This window comes from Lissotriton helveticus, chromosome 8 (genome assembly GCF_964261635.1).
Source record: "Lissotriton helveticus chromosome 8, aLisHel1.1, whole genome shotgun sequence".
In the NCBI taxonomy this organism is placed as follows: domain Eukaryota; kingdom Metazoa; phylum Chordata; class Amphibia; order Caudata; family Salamandridae; genus Lissotriton; species Lissotriton helveticus.
The window spans coordinates 1,658,937,322-1,658,951,652 of NC_136069.1; the positions used below are offsets into that span (position 1 = coordinate 1,658,937,322).

Genomic DNA, 14,331 nt, shown 5'->3' on the forward strand with positions numbered 1-14,331 from the left:
TGTATTGCAAAGTGTGGATTTACAGGTCTTCACCCCCTGAAAGAGGTGGTAGAGATATCCTTATGGTAAAGTATAGGAAACATTTAGAAAGTTTGTTAAACTTTATAACAAACTAGAAAAAATATGTGCATGTTAAATACGAATGTAAATTAATTGTATATATTTATTATAAATGTAGACAAAAAAAACTGCTACTTCACCATTACCTTGATTTATGATTGAGTATTTAATTTTAATGTATCAAATTGAAATTATTTTTTAAAGATTCATTTAAAAACCCCACCTGAAGTAAAATGTTTACAGTTATTTATTGTTTTCAAAATTACAAAAAGTCATATATGGAATCAATTTAAATTAATGTGATTAATTTATTTAAAAATTACAGTTCTATTTATTTAAAAATTAAAATGTTTTTAAATGTTATCATAAAAATATTTAACAAAGTAATTAATATTAACATTATTTCCAATGGGTTCTATTTCAAGGCCCTGACTCTGTTATTTTCTATTGGCGGGTGTTGCTGTACCAGTGACTTGCCATCTGTAGTGCTGGACTTACTCCAGGTTTGAGCTGGAGCACATTTTCTGTTGTGAGGCCTTTTTGATGTAATAACTTTAAGAAGTGTTGTTTGTAAGTAGCAGCGGGTGGGTGTCTGCACCTCTCCAAACGCCTCCTTGGCCCCCCTAAACCCCTAATTTATCCACCTAAACCCTAGCAATTTAGTAGTAAATATTCTGATTTTTCAGCCACTGCCCTTGTGCTTCCCACATTTACTCCTAAGTAGTAAACATATATATGTGAGTATCTCCCAATAGCAAAGATAGAAGCGGTGGAGATTTCCACTCATAGGTTTGTGAATGCATTTTGTTGTAAGTAAGCAGTACTACTGTAGTACTACATGTACTGTACGTACTACAAAATGCAGTTTGTGAATCAGGTCCTATATTTCTTGCTGCTCTAGAAGCTAACCTCTGGCATTCTAACTGGATCAGTGCTGAGCAGCCAGTGGCTCCGCCACAGTCCATTTGAGACCGAAATCTTTCCTTATCGACTCTGAGCCTTGTCGCTCTACTAGGCCAGGACTGTTTCAAAGAGTGCCAGTTCTTGTTAAAGAGGCCGCCCTCCACCCCTGTGGGCACATAGTAAGACACTGTCAGGTACTGTGTTGGCTCCACAGAAGGGTGATAATAATTGTAGAGTCTTAGTGCCTTGCGATAACATTACCGTGTCCAGTTATAGTAAAAGACTAATTTTCTGTTTGAGTGGTAGGCTGCCAGTTTGGTGGAGAACGGCATGCTGCTTTATGAGATATACATCTGCCAGGGATCTCTCTCCCTGAATGGGGGGGTCATTTGTAGTATATCCTGTGTGGGCCAACCAGGCATTTACCTTACATAGCTAGGTCCTTTTGACATACATTGACTGATGGACTTATGGTGCACAAGCTGGCAGGCAAAGCTTTCAGATGGAGTAAGCAGCTGAGGTTCTTCTGCTGTAACTCGTCGCTTCTCCCACCTCTAAATGAGGCAGGGGAGCTTTGAGTTTGGTGGGGTGGCATTCCCACTGACTTAATGCAGGGCTCCGGGTCCATCTCTGTGGTCACCAGGGCAGTGCCAGGGGCTCCAAAGGGTAGACCAGGAGTAGCAGTTTCACTGGGTCCTCCTACAAGTGCAGACTGAGGTATGCATGCATCAACTCCTTTCTCTTCACCAGTTTTGGTAGAGATGAATGACTGACCCCTCTTTCGTCAGGTTCCAGTGAGTGTCACACTGTCCAGGCTTTCTTGGCAGCAGTGAGGATCATGTGGGTTACACAGACTAAAGGTAAGTTGGTTAATGGGTTTCAGTTCTACCGCCATATAGTAAAATAGAGATTTTAGTCTTGACTCCCTCTCTACAACTCTTCGATGGCTGGGAAGCACTGCTGGACAAGCTGCTGCTAACATCCCATCACCTGGAGGATGTAGGCATGATGCAGCATTGGACGTATAACCTCATGTCTTCCGGATGCTTGTTTCTAGGATCTGCACTGATGATGGAAGTTCAGAGCCTACTGCCATGCATCTGTCGACTGCTCACCCAAATCCACCTGTTGGCTGTGAAGTACGCGGGGCACCTGAGCCCATGCCTGCCTCTCCTCACACCCAAGACCTTCCTGGATTTTATTGACATCTTCCTTATTCTGATGACCCAACTACAGGAGGCAAATAGAGCTCATCTGAACAGGTATGGAGGTACAGTGTGAGGACCGTGCACATCTCAAAGGGCGTGTAGTCCTCATGAACTCTGATAATAATTACTGTTGTTAAAGTATGTACTGTTTACTGGGCAGCTGCCAGAGCAGAAGGAGAGAGCTGTTAAAGGCCATGTTCCAGTGCAGTGCTCCTGTGCAGACCAGGAGTCTGATGCTGTGTACATGCATAAATTATGGTTGTACAATCTGTAAGCCTCTAATTCTAATGAATCAGTGCGGTGGCTGGTAGTGTGCATAATTGAGGCATCCAGTTACGGGACTAGACAGCTCAGTGAGGTAAGTATTGCACGTTGTGGGCTAATACTGGAGGAGAAGATGCAGGGCCGATTAATCATGTGAAAAGGGGCAGCGATATGTGAGGTCACTGAGCAAATGTAAGGCTGAAGTGGTGAACTGGCCTAGAGTTGAGTCGAGGTGATGGCCTAACCCTAAAATTCAAAGTACAAGCCATTGAAAGACCTATTTTGTAAGTCATGCAACAGATAACATGTAGAAATATACCAAGAGGATTTCATTTGACAAATAACTCATTGTTTGTAGCCCTGTGTTCCCTTTTGACCAAGAACCACAGGCACATATACTCTCTCACTGAAGTGGCTGAAACCATATCCAGTGGCTCCCCTCCAGAGAGAGCACTCCTGGGGATTTTATCCCATGCAGGTTGTGGTCTTCAACACAGAGTGCATCCATGTGAAGACCATGTGGGATAACTGAGGGTTGGGTTCATTACGAATTCCCTGTATTGTACGACTCCCCCAAACCAACAGCCTGGGGTACTGTTTGCCAAAATACTGAAAAGAATGATGGATGCCTTAGAGCAGCCCTGGAGGAAGAAGCAGGGCACCCTCCTGCAATGTTTGCTTTTCATCAGTGAGCATGTGCTATAAAAGGGAGTGTTTTTTGGAACTTTTAAAGTTTTGCTTGTTTGCTCTGTTTGTCGTCCCCACAATTCAGTGAAGGAATTCTGAGAGAAATCTTGTGAGTTAACATTCATGAAGTGAAGCTTCATGTGCCACCCCTCAGGAAGAAGGTGATGAAGCTGACAAAGCAGAAGGATTCAGGTGTCCTGTTTCTCAAGCAAACCCAACCCGAGGCCCTGAATGATGAAGGATGTGGCCTTTATACTATTTTGACCAGGATCTGTGAGGTGAGCCACCAGGGAGCACCAGATTCAGCAGGGAGCTCAGCTAAATTATAACCAAAAGGAAATGAACATGCCAGCTAAACCTCTCTCCTGCCACCATGATTTCTTTATGGAAGTAAAACCAGCACCTTTTCAACACACAGACTATTAAACACTACGTGCTTGACCAATTTGCTTATCTGTTACACTTAACCCCTGATATGACTACAGTTTGCACTCATGAGAAAGACACTTGGCATAGCATGCCTGCAAATCATAGGCTCCTAAGACTTCGACACTGGCAAAAGGACCATTTGACCATGCTGCTAAGTGTTAGACATCTGGTTAGCCGCTCTTGGCTAGTGGCAGGTAGAAAGTGAGGGAGCTGCCTAAAGATCATACTTAGAAAACCTAAAGGCCTGTGCCTCCCGCCATTAATGATTGTACGTACAGAAGTCCTTAATTGGGCTCCACAAGAGAGCTGCGTGTTGCAGGGTTAGCTCGAAAAAGGTGTGATATCCTTCAAATATAAAATACTCATTGATAATATACCTGACAACCTCAAGGCCCTTTGGCAGCGGTTGAGGAAAGACCCCGGAAGGCTCAAGGATATTGACTGCGAAGCAGCCCCGATGCACACCTGGAAGTGGCCTTTAGGGCAAGATTATGCCTGATCCCATTCAAGAAACTGTTCTTTGGTATGTCAGAACTGAACAAAATTGGGTAGGCCTGACTCCTGTGTGTTGGAAATGTAGCTCTGTGGAGGGCTCTTTTCATGTTACACCCTGGAAGTGTCCCAAGCTTCAGGAATATTGGACTACAATCTTGAATGAACTGAATGCTGTTGTTGAGTTTGAGGTAAAATCAACCCTTCATTTGTGCTTTTGGATGTCCCACGTAATACCTACGACTCAAGCAGCTGTTATTTTGTCAGTTAGGTCTGGTTGTGGCAAAAGGTACCTAGCTCAATAGTGGTGTTCTCCAATCATGCCTCCAAAGTAATCAATTGTTAATTGTGGTGGACAGGTGCACGGTGCTGCAAAAGTGGTGTATATCAGCAGCGATTGTCCCAAGAAATTCAAACAGGTACTGGATGATTGCGAGCACTCCATAATTTGGTGTTGGCAGAGGGTATTGCTTCCCCTATAATGACGGACTCATTGACCGAAAGAACGTCAATTCCACCATTGAACAGAAGTGAACAGGAGGGTCTAATGAACAGTGGACAGAATGGTCCATTGCTACCAGTTTAGGTGATGGATTCTGTAAAAGGTTGCCTGGTATGTGACACGGACTGTATGGTTCTGAATTAGACTTATTGCATAAGACTGCCTAATATTGATGATTATTGATATGACATGTAATGTGCTCATTGTTTGAGATGTTCATTTGTTCTTCCAATAATTTTTTTTTAATTATTAATACATTTTCTTAAATATGCGGACAAGGAGGATGGCGACAAGGGTGTCACCTATGGTACCAACAATGCTTAAGTTGATGAGGACTCAGGCAAGGCAGCACTCTACCCTGGTCATGACGTAAAGCCCACTGAAACAAGCGCCATCAAAGGAACATCCACTGTTAACGTCATCGCTCCTTTGCCGATGACACATCTGTCAATGTCTACAGTACCTACATTTACAATGTAGGTGTCAATGACAAGCTGTACCTTTAAGATGGCGCAATTACATCTATGGATAAGCCCATCATTGACAACGGATGTTCTACAACCACCTACAGATTTTCCAGTGTCAGCACACTTAACAGTCCTTTCTTTGGTGTCATCAGCTTCTGAGATTTCTCTTCTGTTGTATGCTACACCTCTACAATCCCTGATAGTCTCACCACGGCCACTGCAATTCCCAAGGTGGATCTTACATTATGCATCCGTGGGACAGGAGAGTGACGAGAGGGATGAAAAATCACTTCTGGCCAAAGAGATACTTTGTTTAACGAGGATGAAGATCACTCGGAGGGTGAAGGAACCAAATGGCCAGCTGATTTGCATGCCCCATATTTGGATACTCAGGCTGAAGAAGCAGAGGAGGAAAAGATAGATATACCTAAGCGTAACTCCAAGTTGACACACCTGCTGTAAGACCTCATCGGATTCAAGATAATCAGGGGTTTACCTTTGATGCCTCTAGTGCAAAAGCTGATTCATTTGCTAACTGCCATTGACAGCAAGAGCATGCATCAAGATATTTAGCAGCGATTGCCCCCAGGAGCCCCAGCAAAACGGTACTGTAACTTAATATCAACCCCACCACCACCCTAACATTGTAGGAAAAACATGTTCCTCGTGATCATCTACCGAGATCAGTGGCATCAATCCATAGATCCCTTCCTGTGGATGGTGCCAGCTGAGAGTGACCGCGTTAAACCAGGCTCTGAGGATGATGATCATCAGGAGGAAGGCAATTGAGGTGATGATAAAGTGAATGCTTCTGCAGGCAGCTGTACTAATGCACCAGACGGAGGCTCCTAGGGGAACCAGTTTATTGTACCAGATTGAGCAAGTCCGGAGCCGATGCCGAGAGATTCTCTGCTGGATAATGTTGGCATAGTCCATGTGCTTGGGGGGAATGCCTCACATCGATTCTGGCTGCCTTTCTCAACTGTAGAAGTATCTTGCTTCCTTTTCAACTGCAAGGAGAAATCCGTTTTTAACTTTTCTTTATTATCAGGGCATAACAAAATCAAAAAGTACAGAACTCTGCAGCGCATAGTTGTACATACATGACAAAGACATGGTGTACCATTATCAAGTCAAAGATTGAGCTCCCTCCCACCCAGGGGCTTTCCACTCCGCCTCATCAGTGCTGCTCCATGGCCCTGGATATCCAGCATGCTTATGGCTGATCCCCGCTGAGCCCTCTTCAGCGGGCAAATACAGAAAGCATCATGTCTACTAGTGCTTCATGCTACTGCCCTAGCCTTCATTCCACCATCCAAGTGCTTCAGGTCTCTCGCTACCTCTTCCTGCTCTGTAAACCGTTAGGAGATAGCCCTTCAGGGGCCATCTAATGTCTCTCGGACAAGCTGTTGGTGGTAGAAGTTCGTACTGTGTAGCCAAGAGGTTGTATATTTCCAAACAAATTTATTGAGTTCTAAGAATAAATTTAAATTATTTCATCAAAACACATGACATCAAAGAGACATTCCATCAAAACAGTTAGTGCAAAAACATAGAAGAATATATACAATATATACAAAAATATTTACAAAAAAGGAAACATACACTTAAGGAAAATACTCAGAATTTTTGGTGACACCAACTACAATGCTTCAAAACAAATTAAATAGCACAATAATTGCAATGTGTACAATTTTTACAATTTACGAGTGAAACAAGCCAGTCCGTGGTAACAAAACCAGTGAGCCAGGCGGATCTAGGATGGATTTGCCTGCCTGTCACACAACACCTGTGGGTAGCGATTTGTAAGAAATGGCAAAAAGGGCCCACATGAGTGGTCTGAATTTGTCCCTAACTGCACCCTTTGTTCTTGCCACAGGCTGGGGGTCAACGCGTTTCGAACCTTAATGAGTCTAGATTCTCCTCAGGATGAGGACTGGGTAAAAGTGTGCCTGAAAAGAAATTTGGGAAGGGTGTCAGCAACTGTATATATAGGATTTTAAAGAAAAAGAGAATACTCTCTGACTAGATACCCATAAGTAAAATGGTTTACCTTCTCTGCCGACACAGAGGCTGCGTGGGGAGAAGTAGGAAAAGTCACCAGAATATGTTTCTGCAAAAAGCAAGGGTGGAGGCTGTCAATACAGGGGTGTATACAGTTTACTGAGTGCAAGAACGGACTAGGTAAGGGTAAATCAAATACCTGGATGCAGTGTCAATGATGCCAGAATCCGAGGCGCCCTAGGCGAGATGTGTGATACATTGAAGACTCACATTCTCTTATTTTAAATTGAGGAAGGCTGCGGGACAAAACACACAGTGGAAGCATCAGGCTCTAGCGCCAGGGTGACACTACATGGAGTCATTAGGGAAATACATCACAAGAAGAGCGTCTCCTACCTGCACCAAAAGTGTGCTCGTAAGGAGAAGAACGGGCCGCGAGGAATTCAAAGTGGCGGGACGGGAGTCAATCTGCCGCAACCAACTGTGAAAAAGCAGTGATCAAAGGATTATTTTTTGGACCAGTTAGCCATGCGGCGTCAAGAGATAGGGACAGCCTGGGGGCCACTTACTTGAGACCTTCAGTGGACGGAGTCAAAACTTGTTCGTGCCTGGAAAACAGATCACCGAGTGAACGCCACCCTCGTAGGGAAAGAAGTAAACGCCCAGGGGCGTAACGATGGAGAACGGACAAAGATATGTCCCCGGGGATCCTGGTATTCATAGTCCCCTAATGGTACATAGATGATTAATAGACGGCCATGCCCAGATATATAGCAGGGACGTATTTGTGATATGTGGACATTTAGAACGTACACGCCAACTGACTCGAAGAACATGAGTGTTGGAGTTACATCTTAATCGAAAGTGAGTGCCTCCGTAGACAACAGTATGACCGGACCTGACAGTACATACACATTTGGGAGGGGCTAGAACGTTTCAAACATCAAATCCCAATAACTCACAAGGCATGAATGCATAATGACATTACTTATTACTCACATATGACAACCTAGATGAACGACAGTATACCAAGACATCACAGTCTATAAACATTTGAGGAACTTAACACGTTTCAAACACAGAATACAGATTCTTCATAAAACATGAATGTGTGTTACCTCTAAGTCAAAGTACATGCCATGGAGGTAAACAGTGGCCCCTAGTGTCACTTGACATATACATCTGTATGGGGCTGGAACAAGTATAGTATCAAACCCCAATTGATCGCGCTGTAAAGACTCATCAAACATTTTATGGCATAATGTCCTCATCCCGGAAAGGTCATATCATAATGGTCCCTCTTATCCTTAGTTGAAAAAAGGGGCTCTTAGGAAATATCCTGTCTTGGAAACATAACCCCTGCTTACGCAAACCTTGTCACCAATCGTCATAATTTCAAAGACACTCAGTAATCCACACTTCTTATGCCCTCATTGATCGCAAAGTGGAGCTTGCAGTGAAAGAACAGAAAAAGTGAGACACAGAGTTTACAGCAAAGGAAAAAGGAATTAGGTTTCGTGCAGCACAAAGTTGCACCAAAGTCTATAGCAGCAGCATCACATCTCAAGCCAGGGTTCACCAGGACGAGACTGGTACAGGTGCTTGCAGGGAAGTACTATGATCCCAAGTTCGAAAGTTCAGACATTTCATTCAAGCCAGTGTTTGATGTGTCGAATTTTAAGATGAGATACGCTTCCTTTTGGGACAGACGTGCATCTGGGTCACCGCTGCCACCTCGAATCACAGCCAGCACAGTCCATCGCATGTCATTCGCAGAGTGTTTGTATTGTAAAAAATGGGCAACCAAAGGTGCCGTTAAGTTCTTGTTGTTTATACGGGACCTGTGTTGTATGATTCTCTGACGCACTTCCTGCGTGGTCTTGCCGATGTAAAGCTTTTTGCAAGGGCACTGGATTGCATACACCGTGTATTTGGTCTTGCAGTTGGTATGTTCTTCGTGGCGCCAGAATTTATTACCATCAGTGAAGAGCGAGCCTTCCATCGTGATATGGCACACAGTGCACGTCCCGCATTTGCGATGTCCCTTGACGGGATCGGACCAAAGATGGTACTTTGGGTGTCTTTATTGGCCGGCGGCCTAGTGGAAGTGATCATCTGACCTATACTCCGGTTCTTTTTGAGGGCAAACAAGGGTATTCCAGCCTCAGGTAAAATTTCTTCGACCAAATGCCAGCTCTTTCTAATGATCTTTTGCAATTGGCTGGTGTGGGGTCCGAAGGTGGATACACACACAATCCTTTGGGAAGCTGTTCTCGATCTTTTCTCCAGGAGATGTTCCCTGGGCGTCCATCTGGCTCTTTTCATGGAGTGTTTGAACAACTTGTGCGGGTATCCCCTTTCCTGTAATTTGGCCGTGAGTGCTTGTCCATGGAGCTCAAACTGTTGTACTGAGGAGCAATTCCGCCTCACCCGGAGGAATTGTCCGTATGGGAGATTGTCCCGCAAGCTCCTCGGGTGATAGCTCTTGTAGTGGAGCGCATTGTTCTTATCAGTTTTCTTTTGGTATAATGTACATGAGAGTTCATCATTTCTAACTGCAATCTCCACGTCCAGGAAGGGCAGAGATTTGGCATCGTGGCTCAGACTAAATTTGATGTCCGGGCTTCTGTTGTTGAGCCATGTGTGAAAATCTTCAAGGAGGGCTGTAGAGCCGTTCCAGATGCACCAGACATCATCTATATATCTGAGCCACTGCTCAATATGCTCTCTGTAGGGGTTGTTGTTATAAATACATTTCTCCTCGTATTGGCCCATGTAAAGAATAGCCATTTCGGGCGCAAACGGACAGCCCATAGCTGAGCCTTTCACCTGTAAGAACATCTCGTCTTCAAATGTGAAAAAGTTCTTTTTTAGAGCCAATGTGGCAAAATAAACAATCAGATCGGTGGGGACTCTGTGGGGACGGGGTCTGCTTTCCAGGTATAGTTCGATAACGTCTAGGCCATCTTGTTGGGGTATCTGTGTATACAGAGAGCAGACGTCCATAGTCACAAACAATTGGGAAGATGGATCAAACTTGCGTCCTTCCACCTTATTAATGAAGTCCATGGTGTCCCGGAGGTATGATGGAACTTGGACCACCAGGGGTTTCAAGAAAATGTCTACGAATTGTGAGATCGGCTCCAGAACTGAATCACAACTGGACACAATAGGACGGCCTGGGGGTGTTTTCGAGTCTTTATGTACTTTCGGCAGAAAGTACAGATGCGGGGTCCGTGGGTGCTTCTTCACGAGATATTCAGATTCTCTGGGTCCCAGTATTTCTGACTCTCTGGCATTGTTGACAAGTTTCGTGACTTCATTCAGTATCTGTGCGGTGGGGTCTTGTGTGATACGACGGTACCACTCCTGATTATAGACATGGCTACGTCCTTCGGTTCTGTAGAGGTCCTTGGACCACAGGACCACTGCTCCTCCCTTGTCTGCTGGTCTTATAATAGCTTCCTGTTGGTCCTTGAGTTGGTGTATGGCCTCTTTTTGTTTTTTCGTGATGTTAGCTAGTACAAACGGGAGTTTTTTCTCGAGAGTGTACAGGGATGACATGACCGAACGCTCGAAAGCGAGGATATTCTTAGAGATGTTGTGATTAGGGGGACAGAACGTGGATTTGTTCCTCAGACCCGATGCTTCGCAGGATACCTGGTCCGGCGAGTCTCGGAAAAACCATCTAAGACGAATTTTCCTGAAAAATTCCATTACTTCCATTTTGATTCTTGTGAAGTCCATAGCGATCCCAGGGACAAAGGAAAGACCAAGTTCCAACACTTCCTTTTCGGCTGGTGATAAAACTTTGCCAGAGATGTTTATAATTGAGGAAGGTTCTACGACTTGTAGTGTTGTTTGCGAGTCGTCATCTCCCACTGGGGTTTGAATCTTGTCCGCTTTTGCTGTTGGCCCTGCCCTAAAAAAGGCCTCTTGGGAGTGTTTCTGTTCTGTTGGTTCCTGTTGGATGGACCCTCGCCTGCATCGGAATTTTCCATTGACTCTGAAGATGATGTCTCGGAAAAGGTGGTGAACCGTTTCTTTGATCTACCCTGGTTTGTATTAAGGTATCGTGTGGACTCAGATTTTGAGTAGAACTCATCCTTAAGATATGGATACACTGTCTCAATATTGAAGTTCTTTTGATCCTTCTCAAATTTAGAAGTTTTGAAATTGATGGTATTGTCTCTAAAGGTGACTAACTCCTTGTCGATCTTTTCAAGGAGAGCTTTCACTTCACTCTCAGTATGGTTATCTTTGATTGCTCGCAGTTGTTCCTCAATTTCCTCCTCCTTCTTTTTCAAAATCCTTTGGGCATTTTCTACGGTGTGCACCATCAGATCCCTGCTGCATTTAGTACTGATAAAACTGAATCCTTTGCGATAGACTGGATCATCCCTAAATATCACGGGAACGTTCTTGATCTGGAGCCCCCACGGAATAGTCCCGGCTCGGAGGTTCGCAAGTAGAAAGTGGCCATGAAGCTCAGTTCTCACATGTTTTTTTCGAAGTCTGATAAGTTTGTTACTGAAATTGAGCTGTTTTGCTGTGTTGCTGAGTTTAACAGAAGAAAAGAGGGTAGAGTCAGAGAGGAGTTTTTGGATGTGATCCTCACTGAAAGATAGAGTGTCCTTTTCAGCCATAGTAAATTTTCAGAGAAGCCTGAAGGTAATTAATGCATGTAATCGACCACAGTTTTTAGTCGAAAAAACAGAGACACCTTGCGAGCAAGAGCCCGCTCAACCAAACTGTACACAAATAAAGGTGTGGGGTCCTACTACTGATCAGCCTGGACCTCAATAATCGCAAAACAGAACAAATTGGCTGATCAGGATTATTAATAGCAAATTGTGCAACAACACAGTCAGACCGTACTGTGTAGCCAAGAGGTTGTATATTTCCCAAAAAATTTATTGAGTTCTAAGAATAAATTTAAATTATTTCATCAAAACACATGACATCAAAGAGACATTCCATCAAAACAGTTAGTGCAAAAACATAGAAGAATATATACAATATATACAAAAATATTTACAAAAAAGGAAACATACACTTAAGGAAAATACTCAGAATTTTTGGTGACACCAACTACAATGCTTCAAAACAAATTAAATAGCACAATAATTGCAATGTGTACAATTTTTACAATTTACGAGTGAAACAAGCCAGTCCTTTGGTAACAAAACCAGTGAGCCAGGCGGATCTAGGATGGATTTGCCTGCCTGTCACACAACACCTGTGGGTAGCGATTTGTAAGAAATGGCAGAAAGGGCCCACATGAGTGGTCTGAATTTGTCCCTAACTGCACCCTTTGTTCTTGCCACAGGCTGGGGGTCAACGCGTTTCGAACCTTAATGAGTCTAGGTTCTCCTCAGGACGAGGACCGGGTAAAAGTGTGCCTGAAAAGAAATTTGGGAAGGGTGTCAGCAACTGTATATATAGGATTTTAAAGAAAAAGAGAATACTCTCTGACTAGATACCCATAAGTAAAATCGTTTACCTTCTCGGCCGACACAGAGGCTGCGTGGGAAGAAGTAGGAAAAGTCACCAGAATATGTTTCTGCAAAAAGCAAGGGTGGAGGCTGTCAATACAGGGGTGTATACAGTTTACTGAGTGCAAGAACGGACTAGGTAAGGGTAAATCAAATACCTGGATGCAGTGTCAATGATGCCAGAATCCGAGGCACCCTAGGCGAGATGTGTGATACATTGAAGACTCACATTCTCTTATTTTAAATTGGGGAAGGCTGCGGGACAAAACACACAGTGGAAGCATCAGGCTCTAGCGCAAGGGTGACACTACATCGAGTCATTAGGGAAATACATCACAAGAAGAGCGTCTCCTACCTGCACCAAAAGTGTGCTCGTAAGGAGAAGAACGGGCCGCGAGGAATTCAAAGTTGCGGGACGGGAGTCAATCTGCCGCAACCAACTGTGAAAAAGCAGTGATCAAAGGATTATTTTTTGGACCAGTTAGCCATGCGGCGTCAAGAGATAGGGACAGCCTGGGGGCCACTTACTTGAGACCTTCAGTGGACGGAGTCAAAACTTGTTCGTGCCTGGAAAACAGATCACCGAGTGAACGCCACCCTCGTAGGGAAAGAAGTAAACGCCCGGGGGCGTAACGATGGAGAACGGACAAAGATATGTCCCCGGGGATCCTGGTATTCGTAGTCCCCTAATGGTAACAGGTGCCGGCTACAGGGGGAGGGAGTGAGGAAGCGCAACCCTTACCGTACCGGGATGTCGCTCTTGACACGGTACATAGATGATTAATAGACGGCCATGCCCAGATGTAGCAGGGACGTATTTGTGATATGTGGACATTTAGAACGTACACGCCAACTGACTCGAAGAACATGAGTGTTGGAGTTACATCTTAATCGAAAGTGAGTGCCTCTGTAGACAACAGTATGACCGGACCTGACAGTACATACACATTTGGGAGGGGCTTAGAACGTTTCAAACATCCAATCCCAATAACTCACAAGGCATGAATGCATAATGACATTACTTATTACTCACATATGACAACCTAGATGAACGACAGTATACCAAGACATCACAGTCTATAAACATTTGAGGAACTTAACACGTTTCAAACACAGAATACAGATTCTTCATATGAATGTGTGTTACTTCTAAGTCAAAGTACATGCCATGGAGGTAAACAGTGGCCCCTAGTGTCACTTGACATATACATCTGTATGGAGATGGAACAAGTATAGTATCAAACCCCAATTGATCGCGCTGTAAAGACTCATCAAACATTTTATGGCATAATGTCCTCATCCCGGAAAGGTCATATCATAATGGTCCCTCTTATCCTTAGTTGAAAAAAGGGGCTCTTAGGAAATATCCTGTCTTGGAAACATAACCCCTGCTTACGCGAACCTTGTCACCAATCGTCATAATTTCAAAGACACTCAGTAATCCACCTGTTACCATTAGGGGACTACGAATACCAGGATCCCCGGGGACATATCTTTGTCCGTTCTCCATCGTTACGCCCCCGGGCGTTTACTTCTTTCCCTACGAGGGTGGCGTTCACTCGGTGATCTGTTTTCCAGGCACGAACAAGTTTTGACTCCGTCCACTGAAGGTCTCAAGTAAATGGCCCCCAGGCTGTCCCTATCTCTTGACGCCGCATGGCTAACTGGTCCAAAAAATAATCCTTTGATCACTGCTTTTTCACAGTTGGTTGCGGCAGATTGACTCCCGTCCCGCCACTTTGAATTCCTCGCGGCCCGTTCTTCTCCTTACGAGCACACTTTTGGTGCAGGTAGGAGACGCTCTTCTTGTGATGTATTTC

General features: G+C 44.3%; 1 protein-coding gene across 2 annotated transcripts in view; it reads left to right on the top strand.

Annotated features, from left to right (window-relative positions):
• Nucleotides 1–14,331, top strand: part of DNHD1 (dynein heavy chain domain 1) — a 659,975-nt gene that overhangs the window by 404,191 nt on the left and 241,453 nt on the right. For both annotated transcript variants that reach the window (XM_078658741.1, XM_078658742.1), the window contains exon 27: nt 2,021–2,225. In XM_078658741.1, the coding sequence (XP_078514867.1) occupies nt 2,021–2,225 (205 nt within the window). The remainder of the gene's footprint in view (nt 1–2,020; nt 2,226–14,331) is intronic.